This window comes from Acomys minous (assembly GCF_964271855.1).
Source record: "Acomys minous genome assembly, chromosome: 13".
Classification (NCBI taxonomy): domain Eukaryota; kingdom Metazoa; phylum Chordata; class Mammalia; order Rodentia; family Muridae; genus Acomys; species Acomys minous.
The window spans coordinates 55126859-55143198 of record NC_140495.1 but is presented as its reverse complement, the minus strand read 5'-3'; the positions used below and the strand labels follow the sequence as shown (position 1 = coordinate 55143198).

The 16340-nt window shown below is 48.7% G+C and overlaps 2 protein-coding genes across 3 annotated transcripts in view; one reads left to right on the top strand and one right to left on the bottom strand.

Moving 5' to 3' along the window:
• The first annotated feature begins 9 nt into the window (after window positions 1-9).
• On the top strand, window positions 10-3848 carry RPL31 (ribosomal protein L31). The gene is made up of 5 exons (XM_084754427.1): window positions 10-134; window positions 350-456; window positions 2457-2582; window positions 3442-3554; window positions 3784-3848. The coding sequence occupies exons 2-5, from the start codon at window positions 350-352 to the stop codon at window positions 3813-3815; spliced, it is 378 nt and encodes a 125-aa protein (XP_084610553.1). The 5' UTR covers window positions 10-134; the 3' UTR covers window positions 3816-3848.
• Window positions 3849-4368: 520 nt separating this feature from the next.
• Window positions 4369-16340, bottom strand: part of TBC1D8 (TBC1 domain family member 8) — a 101917-nt gene continuing 89945 nt past the window's right edge. For both annotated transcript variants that reach the window (XM_084754423.1, XM_084754424.1), the window contains exons 12-20: window positions 14339-14624; window positions 12961-13090; window positions 12726-12824; window positions 12122-12190; window positions 8920-9160; window positions 8438-8503; window positions 6553-6642; window positions 6193-6290; window positions 4369-5298 (exon numbers count right to left, since the gene is read on the bottom strand). In XM_084754423.1, the coding sequence (XP_084610549.1) occupies window positions 4858-5298; window positions 6193-6290; window positions 6553-6642; window positions 8438-8503; window positions 8920-9160; window positions 12122-12190; window positions 12726-12824; window positions 12961-13090; window positions 14339-14624 (1520 nt within the window). In that variant the 3' untranslated portion in view covers window positions 4369-4857. The remainder of the gene's footprint in view (window positions 5299-6192; window positions 6291-6552; window positions 6643-8437; window positions 8504-8919; window positions 9161-12121; window positions 12191-12725; window positions 12825-12960; window positions 13091-14338; window positions 14625-16340) is intronic.

The following is a 16340-nucleotide window of genomic DNA, read 5'->3' as shown; positions in this document are numbered from 1 at the left end:
CACAGCGACGCTCCCTCCTTCCCTCGCCACACCCTCCTCTTCCAGGCCCGCCTGTGACCCGGAAGTTATACGGCGACGCGGCTTTCCTTCCCACAATCCCCCGCGCCGGTCCTTTCCAGCTTTAGCCCGACAGAGTGAGTATGGCGTCGGGGTCGTGGCTCTGAAATCCGGCTCCATCCTCCCCGGGCGCGGGGCAAGGCCGGCTTGGTGGGGTTCCGGGGCGGTGGGGCCTACGCTGGCTGAAGGCCCCGGGGCCGTGGGGCGACAGTGGCGGGGGGGGGTTCCGGTGTCGGATGCTCGGAGGGTGAACTCTGCCCGGGGCCTTTCCCCGCTGCCTGCTTTTTTATAGATGGCTCCCGCAAAGAAGGGTGGCGAGAAGAAGAAGGGCCGTTCCGCCATCAACGAGGTGGTGACCCGAGAGTACACCATCAACATTCACAAGCGCATCCATGGAGTGTGAGTACCCCGCGGTCGGCGTGGCCCGCGAGCCCCTTCCGGCTTCGGGCTGTCTGGCTCCGAGCATTGCCTGATTGCTTACAGACTTGGTGTTCTAGAAAGCTCGCGTCCCCCCCCCACTTACCCCCCCCGGGTCGTGGTGCAAGCGCTTTGAAGGTGTGCGGGGCGGGGAGGGGGGGGTTGGCGAGGACGATGCCGGTTAGTAACTGGGAACGGGAGGTTGTGTTTGAACTTCCGGGAACGGTGCACATTGGGGAGCTTGGTGCTGCTGCAAAACCGAGAGTGTTTCTGTACTCTGCACGACTAAAAGCAAAAGGCTTGTGGAAGAAAACCTCTAATGACTTGTGTGCTGCGGGAAGTTAGCCCGTGGCGAGCCGCTGAGTGTGAAGGGGTGATATTTTCGCCCCCTGACCATACACGTTTCGTTGTAATGCCAGAAATGCGTGAGGGACCGATGTGTGGTGAAGACCTTGGCGGGTGTGAACTTACAGAGTCTCGAGGGCTCGCTCCCCTTGTGCACCTGTTTACATATGGTCAGGTGCACGTTGGTCTCACGTGACGGATTCTGCCGGACTGAAGTGTGTGTGTGTCGGCGGGTTTGGTGTGTGGTCCTGTGCGGGGTGTGGATGCTGCTTTTGCTCCCCCGCCCGCATTCCGTCCTCTGTGGTTGTGGAATATTGAGCACACTGTTTTGAACTGAGCAGATAGGTGAGAAAGACAAGACACAGCCCCTCCAAGTTTACCAAAGGGTTTGAGAAAGTAAGCGACAGGTTATTTTTTGAGTTGGTGGGTTTTTTCTGTTAAGTACCCGGTGTGGGGGGGAGGGGCCTTTCTCTGGTGAAAGAGGTGGTGATTTCCTAGGCCTTTGGTGCTTCCTTGAAAAGGCCTTTGAGGCCTTCCGGGCTTCTTCATCCTTTGGTAATTTCTTGGTTCCCACTGTGTTCCAAGCCACACTTTTATCTCCTGGCCTTCCCTATTTCATTCATTGGTAGGTCAGCCCAGTGCCAGCTCTCCCCTCTGAGAGCCACTCTGACCGACTGACTGCCTCATTTCTCATGTAAGTGATGGCAGGACGTCTTGTAACTGTCCCCTGGCCACAGTATTGAAATTGCTCAATACTACACCTTTCCTGGTGGATTGCTTGTATGAGCTGGGTAACCGTTTGTCCGTTGGACCAGCTACTATTTCTGGCCCCCTGTATTTTCTAGATAGATATGGAGTGGGTTGTTCGGGCACTACAAACAGGCTGGTGGTGGGGAGAGTGGACAAAGCAATTGGGGCCTCTTTGTGTCAATTGGTGTGGCCTTGACAGATGCTGGACGAAACTGGGATTTTATGGTTGGTATTTTGGAACGAGGTCTTTGTAGGTTGGTTTGGGGTTTGAAGTCTTGCTACCTCATCTCCAGTGTTAGGGTTATTTGTGTGTACCACCTGCCCTAAAAGATTCAGAAGTTTGTTTTGTTTTCCTTAAGAGGACCCCTATTACGTAGCCCCTGCTGTCCTAGCTGTGTGGACGAGGCTGGCCTTAAACTTACAGAGATCTATCCGCCTTGCCTCCCAGGTGCTTGGATCCAATGAGTGCAACACCACATCCTGCTAGCTCTGGGTGAATGGCTGAGGCCGTGCCACAGAATGTTGTCCTCTGTACATGTTTTGCCTGCATGTTTGTATGTGCACCACATGGGTGCTGTGGGCCAAACCCAGGTCCTCAGCAAGAGCAAGTTTTCCTACCTGCTGGGTCTCTTGTCTCCAGGAAAACCCCCACATAATCAGGATTGCTATGAGAGTAGACCAAGTTGGAGAGCCATGTGTTGGGAACATAGCACATCTTTCTTATGCTTGGATTGTAGGATATTTAGTATTGGCCTTAAGTTTGTCCCAAGTACTGATGCTGGCTATTTCATGATTAAGGGGATTCTGACTAGTATCAGGTTTTAGGAGTGTGCCTTTTACGTGTGTAATTGATGATTGATTTTATACGCTTGTGTCTTGAATTGCAGGGGCTTCAAGAAGCGTGCTCCTCGGGCACTCAAAGAAATTCGGAAATTTGCCATGAAGGAGATGGGGACTCCAGATGTGCGCATAGACACCAGGCTCAACAAAGCTGTCTGGGCCAAAGGAATAAGGTACTGAAATTATTTGTTACAGTGATGCCAGCTTGCCCCGTTCCTTCACCTAGTCCGTGGGATAGTTCGGTACTAGGTGTGGACTAGAAAGATACTAGGACAATGGCTCAGACAAAGTGTCCTTTGTTGTAAAGGAGACAGCAGTGTTAGAGTTTGGTGCAATCTGGGAGATTGGGGCCTGGAAGAGCTCCATTGAGGGCAGAAGAAAGCAGTGTTTGTGGGTTTAGAGGGGCCACTTTAAAGTGGAGTAAGTAGGAAGACAGGTAGTTCTGCAGCTGGTAGTTAATCTTGTAAATGCTATAGTAGGGCTATGGTTTAGGGGTGTATCAGATTATCCAACAAGCAACTGCAGTGTCTGCCTTGATCGGAAGCAGGTGGGTCAGAAGAGCACTCGAATTTTTGTTGGTTGGAATCTGGGGCCTAAAAACACAGGCTGGGCGTGGTGGTGCACGCCTTTAATCCCCGCAGTTAGGAGGCAGAGGCAGGCAGGTCACTGTGAGTTCAAGGACAGCCAAGGCTACACAGAGAACCCCTGTGTCAAAAAAAAAAAAAAAAGCCTAGAGTGTCCTGAGCTGATGGCAGAGATGCGTCTGCTATGCTGCTTCTAAAGGGTGTTTTGTGTGTGCCTGTTATTTGAATTGACGGATAATTATGTTGCTGACAGTTTTCTGCCTAAGAACAGTTGGTTACTATTAGTGGCTGCCTTGACATTCTGAGATGGCAGCTTGTTGCTCATTCACCTTGGTCTATTTTCAAGGTCATGTTAAGGCTTATCAGAGCATTAGAAACAGGAACAGATGTGTGAGTGCCACTGGCTGCTTTCTGACAGGAAGCACTGAATGTATTTATATTTTATTAGGAATGTTCCCTATCGCATCCGAGTACGCTTGTCCAGAAAGCGTAATGAAGATGAGGACTCCCCCAACAAGCTCTACACATTGGTAACCTACGTGCCTGTTACCACGTTCAAGAGTAAGTTCATGCTGTGCCATTGAGTAGAGCAGAAAATTGGTAGCTCCTTTAGCCAAATGTTTGCCCACCTTTACTGTTCTCAGTGGAGCGGGGGGGGGGGGGGGGGGTAGCAGACCTGCAGTGACACTGTCTTGACCTGGGGAAATAGAGGTTCTGTGCGGAGCACAGGCAGCAGGCTGTACAGGAGGGCGGCAAGTGATGCTCACTGCCTGTCACTTCTTCCTTCCAGATCTACAGACAGTCAATGTGGACGAGAACTAACCTGCTGAGTGTCAAATAAAGTTAAGAACTGCCTCCAGGTTTCCGCTTTCCTTTCTGCTGTCTGCCCTGTGGATGGAGTTTTTGGTATTGTTTAATAGGGTCTGAGGGGTATTTGTAGGGGTTATTAGAGATCGCCGCTCTGGGTATTTGGGAAATTGGGAGTGTGTGAAACATCTTTTCTCAGAAATTGATGTGTTAGGCTTTTGGGGGTGGGGTTTTTTGTTTTTTGAGTAAAGGTTTCTCTGTGTGGCCCATCCTGGAACTTGTTCTATAGACCAGGATGGCCTTGAACTCAGATCCTCCTGGTTCAGATTCCCTACTGCTGGGACTGTGGTGTGCACTACCATGCCTGGCTTGTTTTACGGTTTTTAACTTAAGTGTGAGCCTGAGATGATAGTTAAATGATACTAAATTGGTGTTGGGGGGGGTCCTAAGAAATTGAACTTGAGTGGTCAACCTTGGCTTTCTGGGTATCTTTGCCGACCAGTCCATTCCAACCCTGGAATGTGCTAGGCCTTCAAAACAATATTACATATGGTTTTAGAAAAAAAGGTACAAAAAGAACATTTTTTATTAAAAATTTTGGGGAACAACATTGAAAGCATAGTTTGTACATGTTTTGGAAGGGCATATAAAGTGAATACAACGAAATATATTAAATGGTTTCAATTACCAGCATTGAAACAAAATTAGTGCAAAAAAAGCCAAATACAGTTGTGCAGGCAATGGTTCTGGGATCTTGGAGGTGAGTTTGTTTCTTTTCCAGTGGAAAGTGAGCCTGGGGTTGATCAGTCTTTTGTTTCTGTCCATCAGAGGGCAAACTCATACCAGGACCGCAGCAGCAACGCTGGCTTCAGCGAGGTTGAGCATCACAGTGTAGAGGGCATTCCACCCCTGACTTGTCTGTGAGAATAAATAGAAATGTGTGGGATTGGTTATCCACAGGCCCGGCTTGTAGAGCTCCCTGGTTTTGCACTGGAATCTGGCCGGTGACTGGCAGTCCGGTCCGTGCTTTGGTGTGCTCAGGTCTGGCACGTGCTGGCTACAGGTTATTCAGCTTCAGTTCAGGTTGTGGGTGGCTCAGCTCCAAAACTTTGAGACTGTACTGATTGAGCTTGGCGTTTTCAAGTTTGGATTTAATGTTGAGCGGCTTCTCAAAAAAGTTTACCAGTGACTGCTCTGTGAGAAGTGATGCCAAGATATGTTCAAGAGAGACAGTCCAGTCCCCTTCCCCTGCCTCAGGAAAGGCCTGGGGAGTCTTCTCAGCCTCAGCAAAAACTGAGTCCTGGTCAGAAGGAGCCAAGGCCTGCAGCTCCTCACCACATTCCTGGGAGCTGCTTCCTGAGCTGCTGCCTCGCTGGCCCACCTCTCCAATCTGCAGCAGGAGAGTGGTCACTGTGGCGATGGCTTGGTACAGTGCATTCTCCTCTGGGTCTTCATGGAACATACTGTATAGAGTTTTACAGAACTGGATAAATTCTCTCTAGAATTAGAAAAAAAAGGTCCATATATAATAATAGCATGAGGATGGAATTGTTACACTATCAGAAAAGCACAAACCATTTATTTACTTATTTATTTTTATCTTTTTTAGCAGTTCACTGTTTAAAGACAGTCCTGCAATTCCTGATCTTTCTGCCTCTCTAGTACAGTACACACTGGTGCCACATCCCGCATGCAGAACACCTGAATGGGCACTTCTACCCCAGGAGTGTTTGATAGGAGATTTCCACGCTAGCCTGAGTTAGTAAGGAGTGTCAGCTCTTGGGCTGCATTCTTGCACCTGGCTTTCTTAGTGGTAAAGACTGGGCATGTGGTACATGCCTTCATCTCCAGTGCTTTTTTGTTTATTTTTGGTTTTGGTTTTTTGAGACAGGGTTTCTCTGTAGCCTTGGCTGTCCTAGACTCCGCTTTGTAGACCAGGCTGGCCTTAAACTCAGAGACCCTCCTGCCTCTGCCTCCCAAGTGCTGGACCTTACCTTTTTAGAAAATAGCCCAGACGGCTCTGGGTGACTTAACTGTCACATGTAAAGATCTGGTTTCAGGTTCAGTTGAAGTAGAGGACGCCTGTTGGCTTTCATAGCACCTGCTCACACCTTGAGCACAGGTAAAGCCTCCCACAGGGTACAAAACACCTTGAAGTCTTAAAATGCAGGAACACTCCTCACTTAAGCCTACATTCCTCACATATTAGCAGAAAAGGCCCTTTTCTAATGAGACCTGCCTTCGTGCAGCACTTGAACCCTTTGCTGGGATATGGGAGACTAAGGTGTCCCGTGTTACTTTGTACTCTTCTGTTTGGTACAGGTGACTGGATCACAACACATGAGCCCAAGCTGCCAAAATAAGTTTTTTTCTTCCCCAAGGAAGTCCTTACCTGGCTCATTTTGGGCAACTCTTTCTCCATTTTATCCTTTTCTTTCGCTAAATCCTTAATCATCTGTTTCAGTTGTTTCTGATAATCAATTGTGTCGCCTTGAAAAAGGGAAACAACAGTTTGAATTCTATGAACAATAAAATTGGAATAGTAAGGGATCAGGGCCCCTTAGAATTTCATATAAAAGCAAAAAATGTACAACTGACTATATTACCTAGTGTTGTTTTTAAAGCCCTAGAAAAAGATCCAAGCAGCAGCAGGAGCTTAGTGGACAGGGTCCTTCAAGCAACGCTGACCATGGGCTGAGAGGGACCAGGAGGGACAGGCCGCTAGGACTAGGCAGTGAGAACAGATACTTGCCATTGGGCTTGCCCAGTACCAGGGGTCTTGAAGTTGACAACAGAGGATTCTTCAATGGTGACTGGCTGTCTCTGTCATTTTCAGTGAGTGCTTAAAAGAAAATGTAAATTGGACACATCTCAGCTTGACTAAAAAAGCAAGAACCAAAGTCTTAGGCTATCATTTAATTCCCAATAGTTACTAAGCCTGTAAGCCAAATGAAGGTAATAAGCAAATGCTTTATAGGTATGTAGACATGTAGACGTAAGTAACTACCACATTGATACAGGCCTGCAAACCCCTCTAATGCAAGCAGCTGCTGGACGGTGGGCATGTGAGTGGTATGGTTAGACAGGGTTAGTTGAGGTTTGTTGGTGGGGAGGACTTGAGAGGGTCTCTACATGGCCCTGGCCGGCCTGGAGCTCCACCTGTCTGGCTGCTACGTGGTTTTTAGGTAACATTTGAGTCCCAAGCAGCGGGGGGTTGGTTTGGTTCTGGAGTATAGGAACTAGCTAGACTGTGCTGCACATTGCTGTGGGAAAGTGCTTCCGCTGGCTGAGAAGATGACATTTAGACCTCAATACCTGACCAGTTAAACGGTGGAAGTCCCACCTCAGATCAGTCTACCAAGACTGTTTTCTTGCAAAATTGGTTAGCAACAACTACAGTACTGGTGGTCATAGCTACAAAATCTAAACGATGAATACACAAGCCATCTCAGCCTGAAAGACTGCCTACTGCAGGACTGTGGGATGGTACAGGGGAGGGGGAGGAGGATTATTGTGACCACTGATAGTTGGCATGGTTGACAAACATTCCAGTCAAATGTTAAAGGCTGGACCTAACAGCCATTCACAGAATAAACCAGGTAAAACTAAGATGTGATTTAAGGAGCTTCCACAAGATGGCCCCTGTGGGAAAGATTAAGCTTTGTCACAGGTAGAAGCAGTCTTGGCGGGCTTTACCTGTGGGGTACACCATGAATACCTTGTGAGAGACTGTTTGGAGCCTTCCTGGGCGTGGAATTCAGGAAGCAGACCTGGGGACCCTACCGTGGCTATTGTTTTCCTAATTGACCCTCGAAGGGAGAAGGAGACCGCCCTTTGCATGTGACTGGGAAGGTGGTGAAAAGACAAAACAACAGGTTGAGAGGGGGAGAGCGCGGAGAGGAGCGAGCGGCCGGACCAGCACGCAGGACGGAGAAACACCTAAGGACCCGTCCTGTGGAACGGATACCGGAAGGTTCATTCTTCTGTCCCTTTAACCTTTTTTTTTTCCTTCTTGTGTGTGCCAGTTGGGTTGTATAATAAAGTTTAATTGTTAATAAACAGAGCCAACAGGCCCCAAACTACACTTATCTGGGAGCAGTGGTAGTTGGGAGCAGGCGCATGTGCATGGGGAACTTGGTGTGCCTTAGTTCACATCTCTGTATGCTCTGGTTTAGACTATTAATGGTGGGGACTGCTGTTGGCAGCCGTTCACAGCTTGTGAATGGTGGCCCTTTGGCAATCCTCTGGCTTCAAAAATACAGTTCATAACTAGCAAAATTACGAAATGGGAACGAAAATAACTGGTTGGGGGTCACTACAAGATAACTTGACACCACAAGTAGGAGAATTTGGTGACTTGACCACTGTTGCCCCTCCTTTTCAAGCTCCCCTCCCTGCAGAAAACCCAGCATTATACTAAGCTCCAAAGGCCAATGAAATAGAATATAGTAAGAAAACCCACACAGCTACATACAACCAGTCTGAGGTAAATGGGTCCACAAATGGGTTGTGGGGGAGTATGGCCTCCTTAACAAATGGCTGGGGAAAACTGGATATGCACGCGGAGCACAGGGAACCTAAATCTAGAAGCAGTGCCCAGCGCTGGCCGTGTTGAAGCGAGTGGCTGACTTTCCTACCTGGTGGGATGTGAAGCCTGTAGAGCAGCTTGATCTTCTCGTTCATTTCTCCGTTGTACATAATGTCTGCGGCATTGAGGAGAGAGGTTAGGTGCAGGCGATCCCATTAGTCAGGCTCAAGTGCAGCAAGGCCAACGCTTGGCGCACCCTGTACCCTCACCCCACACGGGAAGTGACTGAACTGCAGAGAACCTCAGAACTATTGTACTTCTCACAGATCTGGTTTTTGCACAGCACAAACCGTGGCCACACCTTAGGTATCAAGGGGAACAGGTCAGTGGTTTTTAATATGGAGAGCCATTCCTTCCCATCCCCAAAGGACACATAAGGGGGACCCTAACAGGAGCCTGCAGCTCAGAACTTAAGATCACGGAATGTTAGGCGGGCTAACTATAAACACACAGACTGGGATGGCCCCCAGCCTGCTGGTCACAGCTAAATGCCCAGTCAGCTCATGACAGTGAAAACCCGAAGAGTCCCACCTAGGCAGCTTGCGAAGGCTTTGAACTCCATGAGCTGGTCCATGTTGTCATCCAGGAGCCTGAAGGTCCTCTCCGCGAGGATCTCTGTGTGGGCCCCGCAGGTCCACGGTGACACCAACTGGAATAGGTGTGCAAACTGCTGGGCGTCAATGCGGTACTGCTCAGCATAGGGCCTGCTGGGATCATGGCGGAGGGCCGTGGGCCTAGGGTGTTCCCAGTAGCAGCTCATCATGTGTGCTCTCTTAAAGCGTGAGAGGAAATGCAGTGTCAGACAGGTCATTGTTGCCTTGGGAAGGTCACAGAGCTGAACCCCACCCCCAGCCTTCTCTTGGTGATTTTGTTTCAGAAAGTGCTGCTTAATGAGTGGTAGGTACTACTGCAGCACCAGACCCGGGTGGGAGGGTGCAGGGGGAGGCTGCCAACACTGCCCAAGGCCAGCAGAACAAAATTCTGCAACAGGAGGATTTTTTTTTTTTGAGACAGGGTTTCCTCTGTGTAGCCTTGGCTGACCTTGAACTTACAGACATCCACCTGTCTTTGCTGGGATTAAAGGCTTGCACCATCACACCTGGCTTCATTATGAAGGTTTTGTTTGTTGTTTTTTTTTTGACCATCATGCCAGGCTTCATTATGAAGGTTTTTTTGTTTTGTTTTCTTTTTGTTATTTTTCAAGACAGGGTTTCTCTGTGTAACTTTGGCTGTCCTGGACTCACTCTGTAGACCAGGCTGGCCTTGAACTCACAGAGATCCTCCTGCCTTTGCCTCCCAAGTGCTGGGATTACAGGCGTGTGCCACCACGCTCGGCTCCATTATGAAGTTTTTGCAAAATTGCTTTTACAAAAATTTTTTTCTTTGTGATAAAGTATACATAATATAAAATGTATCATTTTATCCAGTTTTAGGTGTGTAGTTATAAAGATACTTTATTCAGAAAGCACACACACATTTATAGAACATGGAAAGAGCTAGTAGTACAGATTACTTGTTGGCCAGGTGATCCTTATCCTATTCACAGCACAGGGGTAGAAGCCAGACTTCCTAGTGTGGTTTGTTTTATTTTTCTCAATTTTCCATGTGTATATTAACAACTTTAAATTTTAAAGAAGTGGTACTTTTAAATCCTAGGAATTCACTAAAACCTAAAGCAGTCAAAACTTGCCCCTATGTTGAATAGAGTCCAGGCAACATGATCCATGTCAGAGACAGCCCCCCCCCCCAATCCTTTTACTAGGGGACCCACAGGAAGCCTGAGCTGTCGGGGGACCCAAGGGAAGATGATTAAATGTCACTCAGAAGGGGAAATAGAACAGACAGGTAGTGATTGAAGAGAGGGAGCCCAGAGAGAAATGAGGGTGCAGATCCGACCAGGGGAGAGCCACCAGAAAGGGGGGCGGGGAACAGAAGGCCTGCACAGAGAAGAGAACCCGGGCAGGGGTAGCTCTAACAAGCTGAGACAGAACAGGGTAGGCTTCTGGGAGGATACGGGGGTGACTCTGGGTGTCTTGATTATTAACTGATGTAGGAAGACCTAACCCACTGTGGGCAACACTCCCTAGACAGGGAGCCCTGAACAACTGAAGAGAAAGCTGGCTGTAAGCAAACACTCAAGGATGCATTCAGTCTCTGTTCTGGGTTGCAGATACGACGTGACTGGCTAGCTGGTTGAGTTCCTTCTACCACAGGTTTCTGAGGACTGAACTCAGGTCATTGAGCTTGGTGGCAAGCATTTTTACCTGCTGAGCCATCTGCCAGTCCCCCACCTTGGTTTGGTTTGTTTTTTCCACAATATAGCCCTGCCTAGTTTCAAACTCCTGAGTCTCCTGCCTCAGACTGTCATTTGCTTGGATTACAGGCATACACCACCATATCCAGGCTTCTTGAACTGGAAGACTTAAAGTAGTTGGTCAGAGACCATGCCTAAGCCTAGGGAAGGAGGAAATAAAGTGAAGCCGACATATTCAGTTGAACTCACTGAGTATTTATAAAACAGGGTGACATTTGTGTAATTCTGATCCAAAGGCCATGAGCTGCACTTAAAACTCAACCAGAAGACAATGTGCCCCACATGATTTGATCTTTAAAGTGCCACACTATACAAAAGCTAAGCTCAGTTCTTTGGGAGGCAGAGGCAGATGGACATCCGTGAGCACCAGGCTAGCTAGGGATGCACAGGGAAACCCCATCCACAAATACAAAACAAAATAAACAACAAGAACTCAGGGATTGAAACTCCAGTTTGCTATTTCCAGTTAAAAAAAACTAATAACTGTACTCTCTAGTTTACTATAATATTACCTGTTAAAAATAAAAGTGGGCTCTAGTTAGCACACATACAAGAGGCACTGTCTGTTGATGAAGTGTTAGGGTGAGAGGCTAAGTAGATGAAAACGTAAAGGGTGACTGGCTATGCCTGGTTAGTGGTGCATGCTGTAATCCAGCTACTTGAGACGTAGAAGCATCACAAGCTAGAGGCCGTCCTGGGCCTCAGGGAGATGCTGCTTCAAAACAAAATTTTTCTGATGTAATTTAAATTAAGTGCAATGCCCTAAGAAGCCAACTGGAAGACATACTCCAACAATGATAGTAATAGTGACGATTGTACAGCAGGAGGAGGAGCTGATGTCATCAAGGGGAAGTACATGAAGCCCTACAGACCAGCCACACAATACAGATGTGTGCACAACACGTAGTACACGGTGTGGGGCAGAAGCAGGGGTGAACATGATCGCTACAGACCAGCCACATACTTAGAGATGTGTGCACAACACTTAGTACACGTGTAAAGAGAGGCAGGGGTGAACACGACCACTTGAGAATAGTCCCTCAGAGCTCACGCTCACTAGGACACTGCAGAGTGGTGAGAAACAGACCACAGCACAGTAGCAGTGCCTCTCCACCAGTGCACAGCTGCTTGGGTACAGGAGCTACACAGCCCCGACAGGCTGTCCTGGGATCACACCAGCTCCTCCCAGCATGTGCCAGCCTGAAGCTAGACCCCATGGAAGATTGACACACACAAGAGGCACTAGTTGACAGGGCATCAAGGTGCAGGTTTTAGATGACCCAGCCCTAGCCTCTGCTGCCAAAGAGAAAGCGCATGGCAGCCCCACTTGGGCAACTATTAGCTCTTTGGAGAAGGCGCAGCCCACAGGCAGGCTGGACCCTGCCCACTAGGGGGAAACTCTCCTCCCAGGCATCCTACCTTGAATAAGTCATACAGTCCCTCCAGGTCTTCAGGAAGAATGGAGACTTCTGGGATAACGACACGGAGCTTAGGGAAAGAATTAACAGTGATGGAGTGACTCCAGGCGTGAATCCCCATCCCCCTGGTGGGGAGCATGTGCAGCACCCTTGTCTCAGTAGCAACTCCTTTCTAACACAAAATTCAGGTTAATAAAGGTATCCTCAGCCTGTTCCAAAGGCACCGTGTTCTGAGCTAGTGTATTAAGCTCTAAATGGAGGTGAAGATGCTGCCGACTCCAGGTAGACAGCTGCTTGTGGATGACAATGCCTAGGCAAGTCATCCGCCTGACCATTTTACAGGCCCTGCCATATCTGCTGCTAAACCATAGACATTACCCCCATTTTACAACATGGAAACAAGCTCCCTAGAGTTAGCTGCTCACAGTTTGCCTCTTAGTAATGTATTGTCTTGATGTGACAATGTGGCTATGAAGTTCTTAAGTTTTTAGTTCAGTAAGGAAGAGAGGGAGAGCAGAAAGCAGCTCTTCTTGTTTTATGACCAGGAGGGCCACACTCACTATCACCTCTATCCCATGAGCCCAATGGAGGTGTCCTCTGCTCACCACGTTCTGCTTGGTGGTGTCCTCGTGGCCTTGCAGGACCCTGATCCTGTGCTTGCAGCGCAGGTGCTCAATCTGCTCCACAGACTGCTTTCCAAATTTCTGCAGACAGAGCAGCCTGCTGAGTCTGGAGCCCACAGGAAACAACCAGAAGCCCTCCCTCCGTGTCTACATCCCAGGCATACTTTTGCTTCCAACTAGGAAGGGGCCAGGGAGGACGGAACAGAGGCTCCTGTACCTCATAGGAGTCCCGGATCAGGTCAGCAATGTCAGTCACAGGATAGGGCTCCTGGTCATCAGAGAAAAAGGCATGGTGGCTGCCAATGGGGGGCCCTGGGCTGTCTTCATTCTTAATGTGATCTAGAAACCTGAGCACACCCCCACAGTTAAAGCCCACATGCACACTCATGGGGAGACCGCTTGGCACAGGAGGTCCCAGCACTCTCTCACACTCATAACACATGGAGCAGGGCAAGGCACCCAACACTCCAGCAAACTCCAGCAGAAACAGGCAGCACTCCTAAAGTCCAGCTGTGGACGGGAGTTCGTGCATTGCTAAGCCTTGAGCCTCTCCAGTGAAGTCAGCAGAAACTGCCTGTGTGTGGTTTTTAAGCTTCCAGGACACTCTGAAAAAAACTATCTATTTGCCAGGTATGGTGGTGCACTCCTTTAATGCCAGCACTCAGGAGAGAGAGGCAGGCAGATGGATGTGAGTTCAAGGCCATCCTGGTCTACAAAGCAAGTCCAGGCTAGCCAAGGCTACACGGAGAAACCCTGTCTCAAAAAACCAAAAATAAAAGGTTGCACACGCCTTTAATCCCAGCACTTGGGAGGCAGAGGCAGGTGGATCTCCCGTGAGTTCAAGGCCAGCCTGGACTACATCCAGGACATCTAGAGCTGCTACACAGAGAAACCCTGTCTCAAAAAACAAAACAAATAAAAACCCAAAACAACAACAAAAAACTATCTCTGAGACCCAGGGTCCAGGTTCAACCTCCTGTGATTTTTGTTTTGTTTTTTGTTTTGTTTTGTTTTTTGGTCTCTGTAGCTCCTTTACTTAATGCTGTAGCCGTTTAATACAGTTCCTCATCTTGTGGTGACACCCAACCAAATTATTCTGTTGTACTTCATAACTGTAATTGTACTACTGTTGTAAATCATAATATAAATACCTGATGCGCAGGCTATCTGACAGGCCACCCCTAAAGGGGTCACGACCCACAGGCTGAGAACCATTGCTCTATCCTTCACCCAGTTAGCTGCCCGTACATGAGCCAGCATTTCCTGGTCCTCAGGCCTGTGGCTTACATGGAATCGCTGTGATTGCACTAAGACCTTTCATCTTCTTAGAAGACAAAAGCCTTTAGGGCCCTATTCTCCGTGAACTCTCAGGTGGCAGAAAGAGTGACAGAAGATGGCAACCTTCTTTGTATCCCAGTGGTGGGGCCACATGACAGACTCATTCTGGAGAGAGCACAGGATGACAGGTGCAAGGGGCCGTGTGGAACAGAAAGCTCCCATAGATGCGGCACACATGCTGCGGCCTCCCTCTGTTGCCCTGGCTGCAACCTACTTCACTCCCTCATCACCCACAGGAGGAAGTGGCCAGAGCCCACCTGCTGAGGATCATCAGGGCCTGCCCGTCATCTTTGCTGCTGCACAGCTCCTCTGCATTGACCTCCAGCACAGCCAGCCCCAGCTGGAAGATGGCCTTGATGCCATCGTAGAAGAAGCAGTCGACGACGTTCACGGCGCTCTCCAGAGGCATGATGCTTAGGAACAGCGTCAGGAACCAAGAGAGGGAGACGGACCCCAGCGCCGAGAGGTCGTTCATGTGCTCTGCCAGCTCGGGGAGGTGCTCCTGGATGAGCTCCTCAAAAACTGACTGGTCCACCTGCGCACCTGCCGGGGAGAGAGGGAGCTTCAGTGCGGAAGGCTCGGCTCTACCTCAGGTTCAGGAAACAAGAATGTGAGGCCAGAAAAGGGCGTGTATTTAGTTCACTAATTCTTTTTTCTAATTTTTAGATTTATTTTTATTATTCTATGTGTCTTGAGTGTTTTGCCTTTATGTGTGTCTACGTACCACATGCGCATTGCTCTAGGAGGTGGTGAGCCTCCGTGTGTGTGCTGGGAATTGAACCTGGATCCTTTGCAACAACAAGTGCTCTTAGCCACTGAGCCAGCGCTCCAGCCCCTAGTCCACTAAGTCTTGACATTTGACTACAACTGTTCAATATGAAGACAATCTTTCCAAAAAAAATCGTGCTTAATGAGTGGGGGAAGGGCTCTAGCCCATCTTAAACATAGAAAACACACATCGGACACAATCCCAGACCTAAAGGCAAATGCTCCTAATCTAGAACTGCTAGAAGAAAATACAGGAGCGCGACAGAATTATCTTAGGACATAAAAAGTACTAACCATCAAAAGCATTAAAAATTCTGTTCTGTGATGGGTGGCAGCGGTGGTGAATGTCTGTGCGCTGGAGGCCAGCCTAGTCTATAGAGCCTACAGAGGCCCAGAACAGCCTGGGCTACACAAAGAAGCCCCTGTCTTGAAAAACAAGCAAACAAAAAACCAAACCAAACAAAAATCTTTTTCTAAAAGAAACCAGCCACAAAATGCAGCCGTGAGCTTAACTGGAGAAAACCTGACAAAGAACTTCAGCTCTGTGAGAGGCCAATGCCAGCTTCCTTCTTAAACCCAGCTGAAAGCTATCTTCAGATGGCAGTAAACACAAAGGCATATGTTCAAAGCGATCAGCTGAAAAATGCAAACTATAAGCCACGTGACCCGTTCCCAACACAGGGACGAAATGAAAAGGACAATCCCAGGTGTTAGCAAGGCCACAAAGCAACTCCAAGTTCTCATACTGCTCAAACAAAATACACAATCATCCCCTCTCATGCACTCTGTGAGACTGGAGGCTTCGTAGTGTCTGAGAACAGTGTACCTAACCCCGGAACCCACAGTCTGCCTAGGGAAATGGGGAAAATGACATGAATAATCACTGACCCTCACTGGCCACAGGCTCAAACTGAAAGCAACCTGAATTCTCATCAGCTTGTCTGCATGGGGACTCAGTTGAAAGGAAAGCAGTTCAGGGCCCCCTGAGGAACTGTCTGGATCAGAGACTTCAAAGTGGGAAGCCACGCTGCACTCTACTGTGGGGTGGCACCATCTCCTGTCAGCCCAGATAAAAGGCAGGGGGAAGGGTGGAAGGAGGAGATGCTGCCTTTTGCCTGCTGCCCTCACACTCGCTGACAGGCTCCTCTTACCACTGCTACTGGTGACAGACCAGCTTCTCTAGGCTTCTGATGAAATCTGAGGACCAGCAGCTCTCCAACAGTCCTTGGAGTCTTCAGAGCAAAAGGGGAACTGACTGTTAGACATCCAGCCTCATGTCCCAAGAAATGAATGGATACGCTGCACCTGCACCGTGGCACATTCACTGCTGGACTACCAGACTGTGTGGTATAAGCCGGTCTAAGAAGTGCCCCTTAATATACACCATTCTGTTGTTCGTCCAGTGACTACAAAAGCCAATAATGATAGGGACCTCAGGGTATAGGACTCAGCAACAGAGAGGAGCAAAGCGTCTATATATACCCAGGCAGA

What these genes read in the sequence shown, in the direction of transcription:
- RPL31 (XM_084754427.1), top strand. Translation starts at nt 350, where the DNA reads ATGGCTCCCGCAAAGAAGGGTGGCGAGAAGAAGAAGGGCCGTTCCGCC. An exon ending in CACAAGCGCATCCATGGAGT is followed by an intron (nt 457 to 2,456) that starts GTGAGTACCCCG and finishes CTTGAATTGCAG; the next exon opens with GGGCTTCAAGAAGCGTGCTC. An exon ending in GTCTGGGCCAAAGGAATAAG is followed by an intron (nt 2,583 to 3,441) that starts GTACTGAAATTA and finishes ATATTTTATTAG; the next exon opens with GAATGTTCCCTATCGCATCC.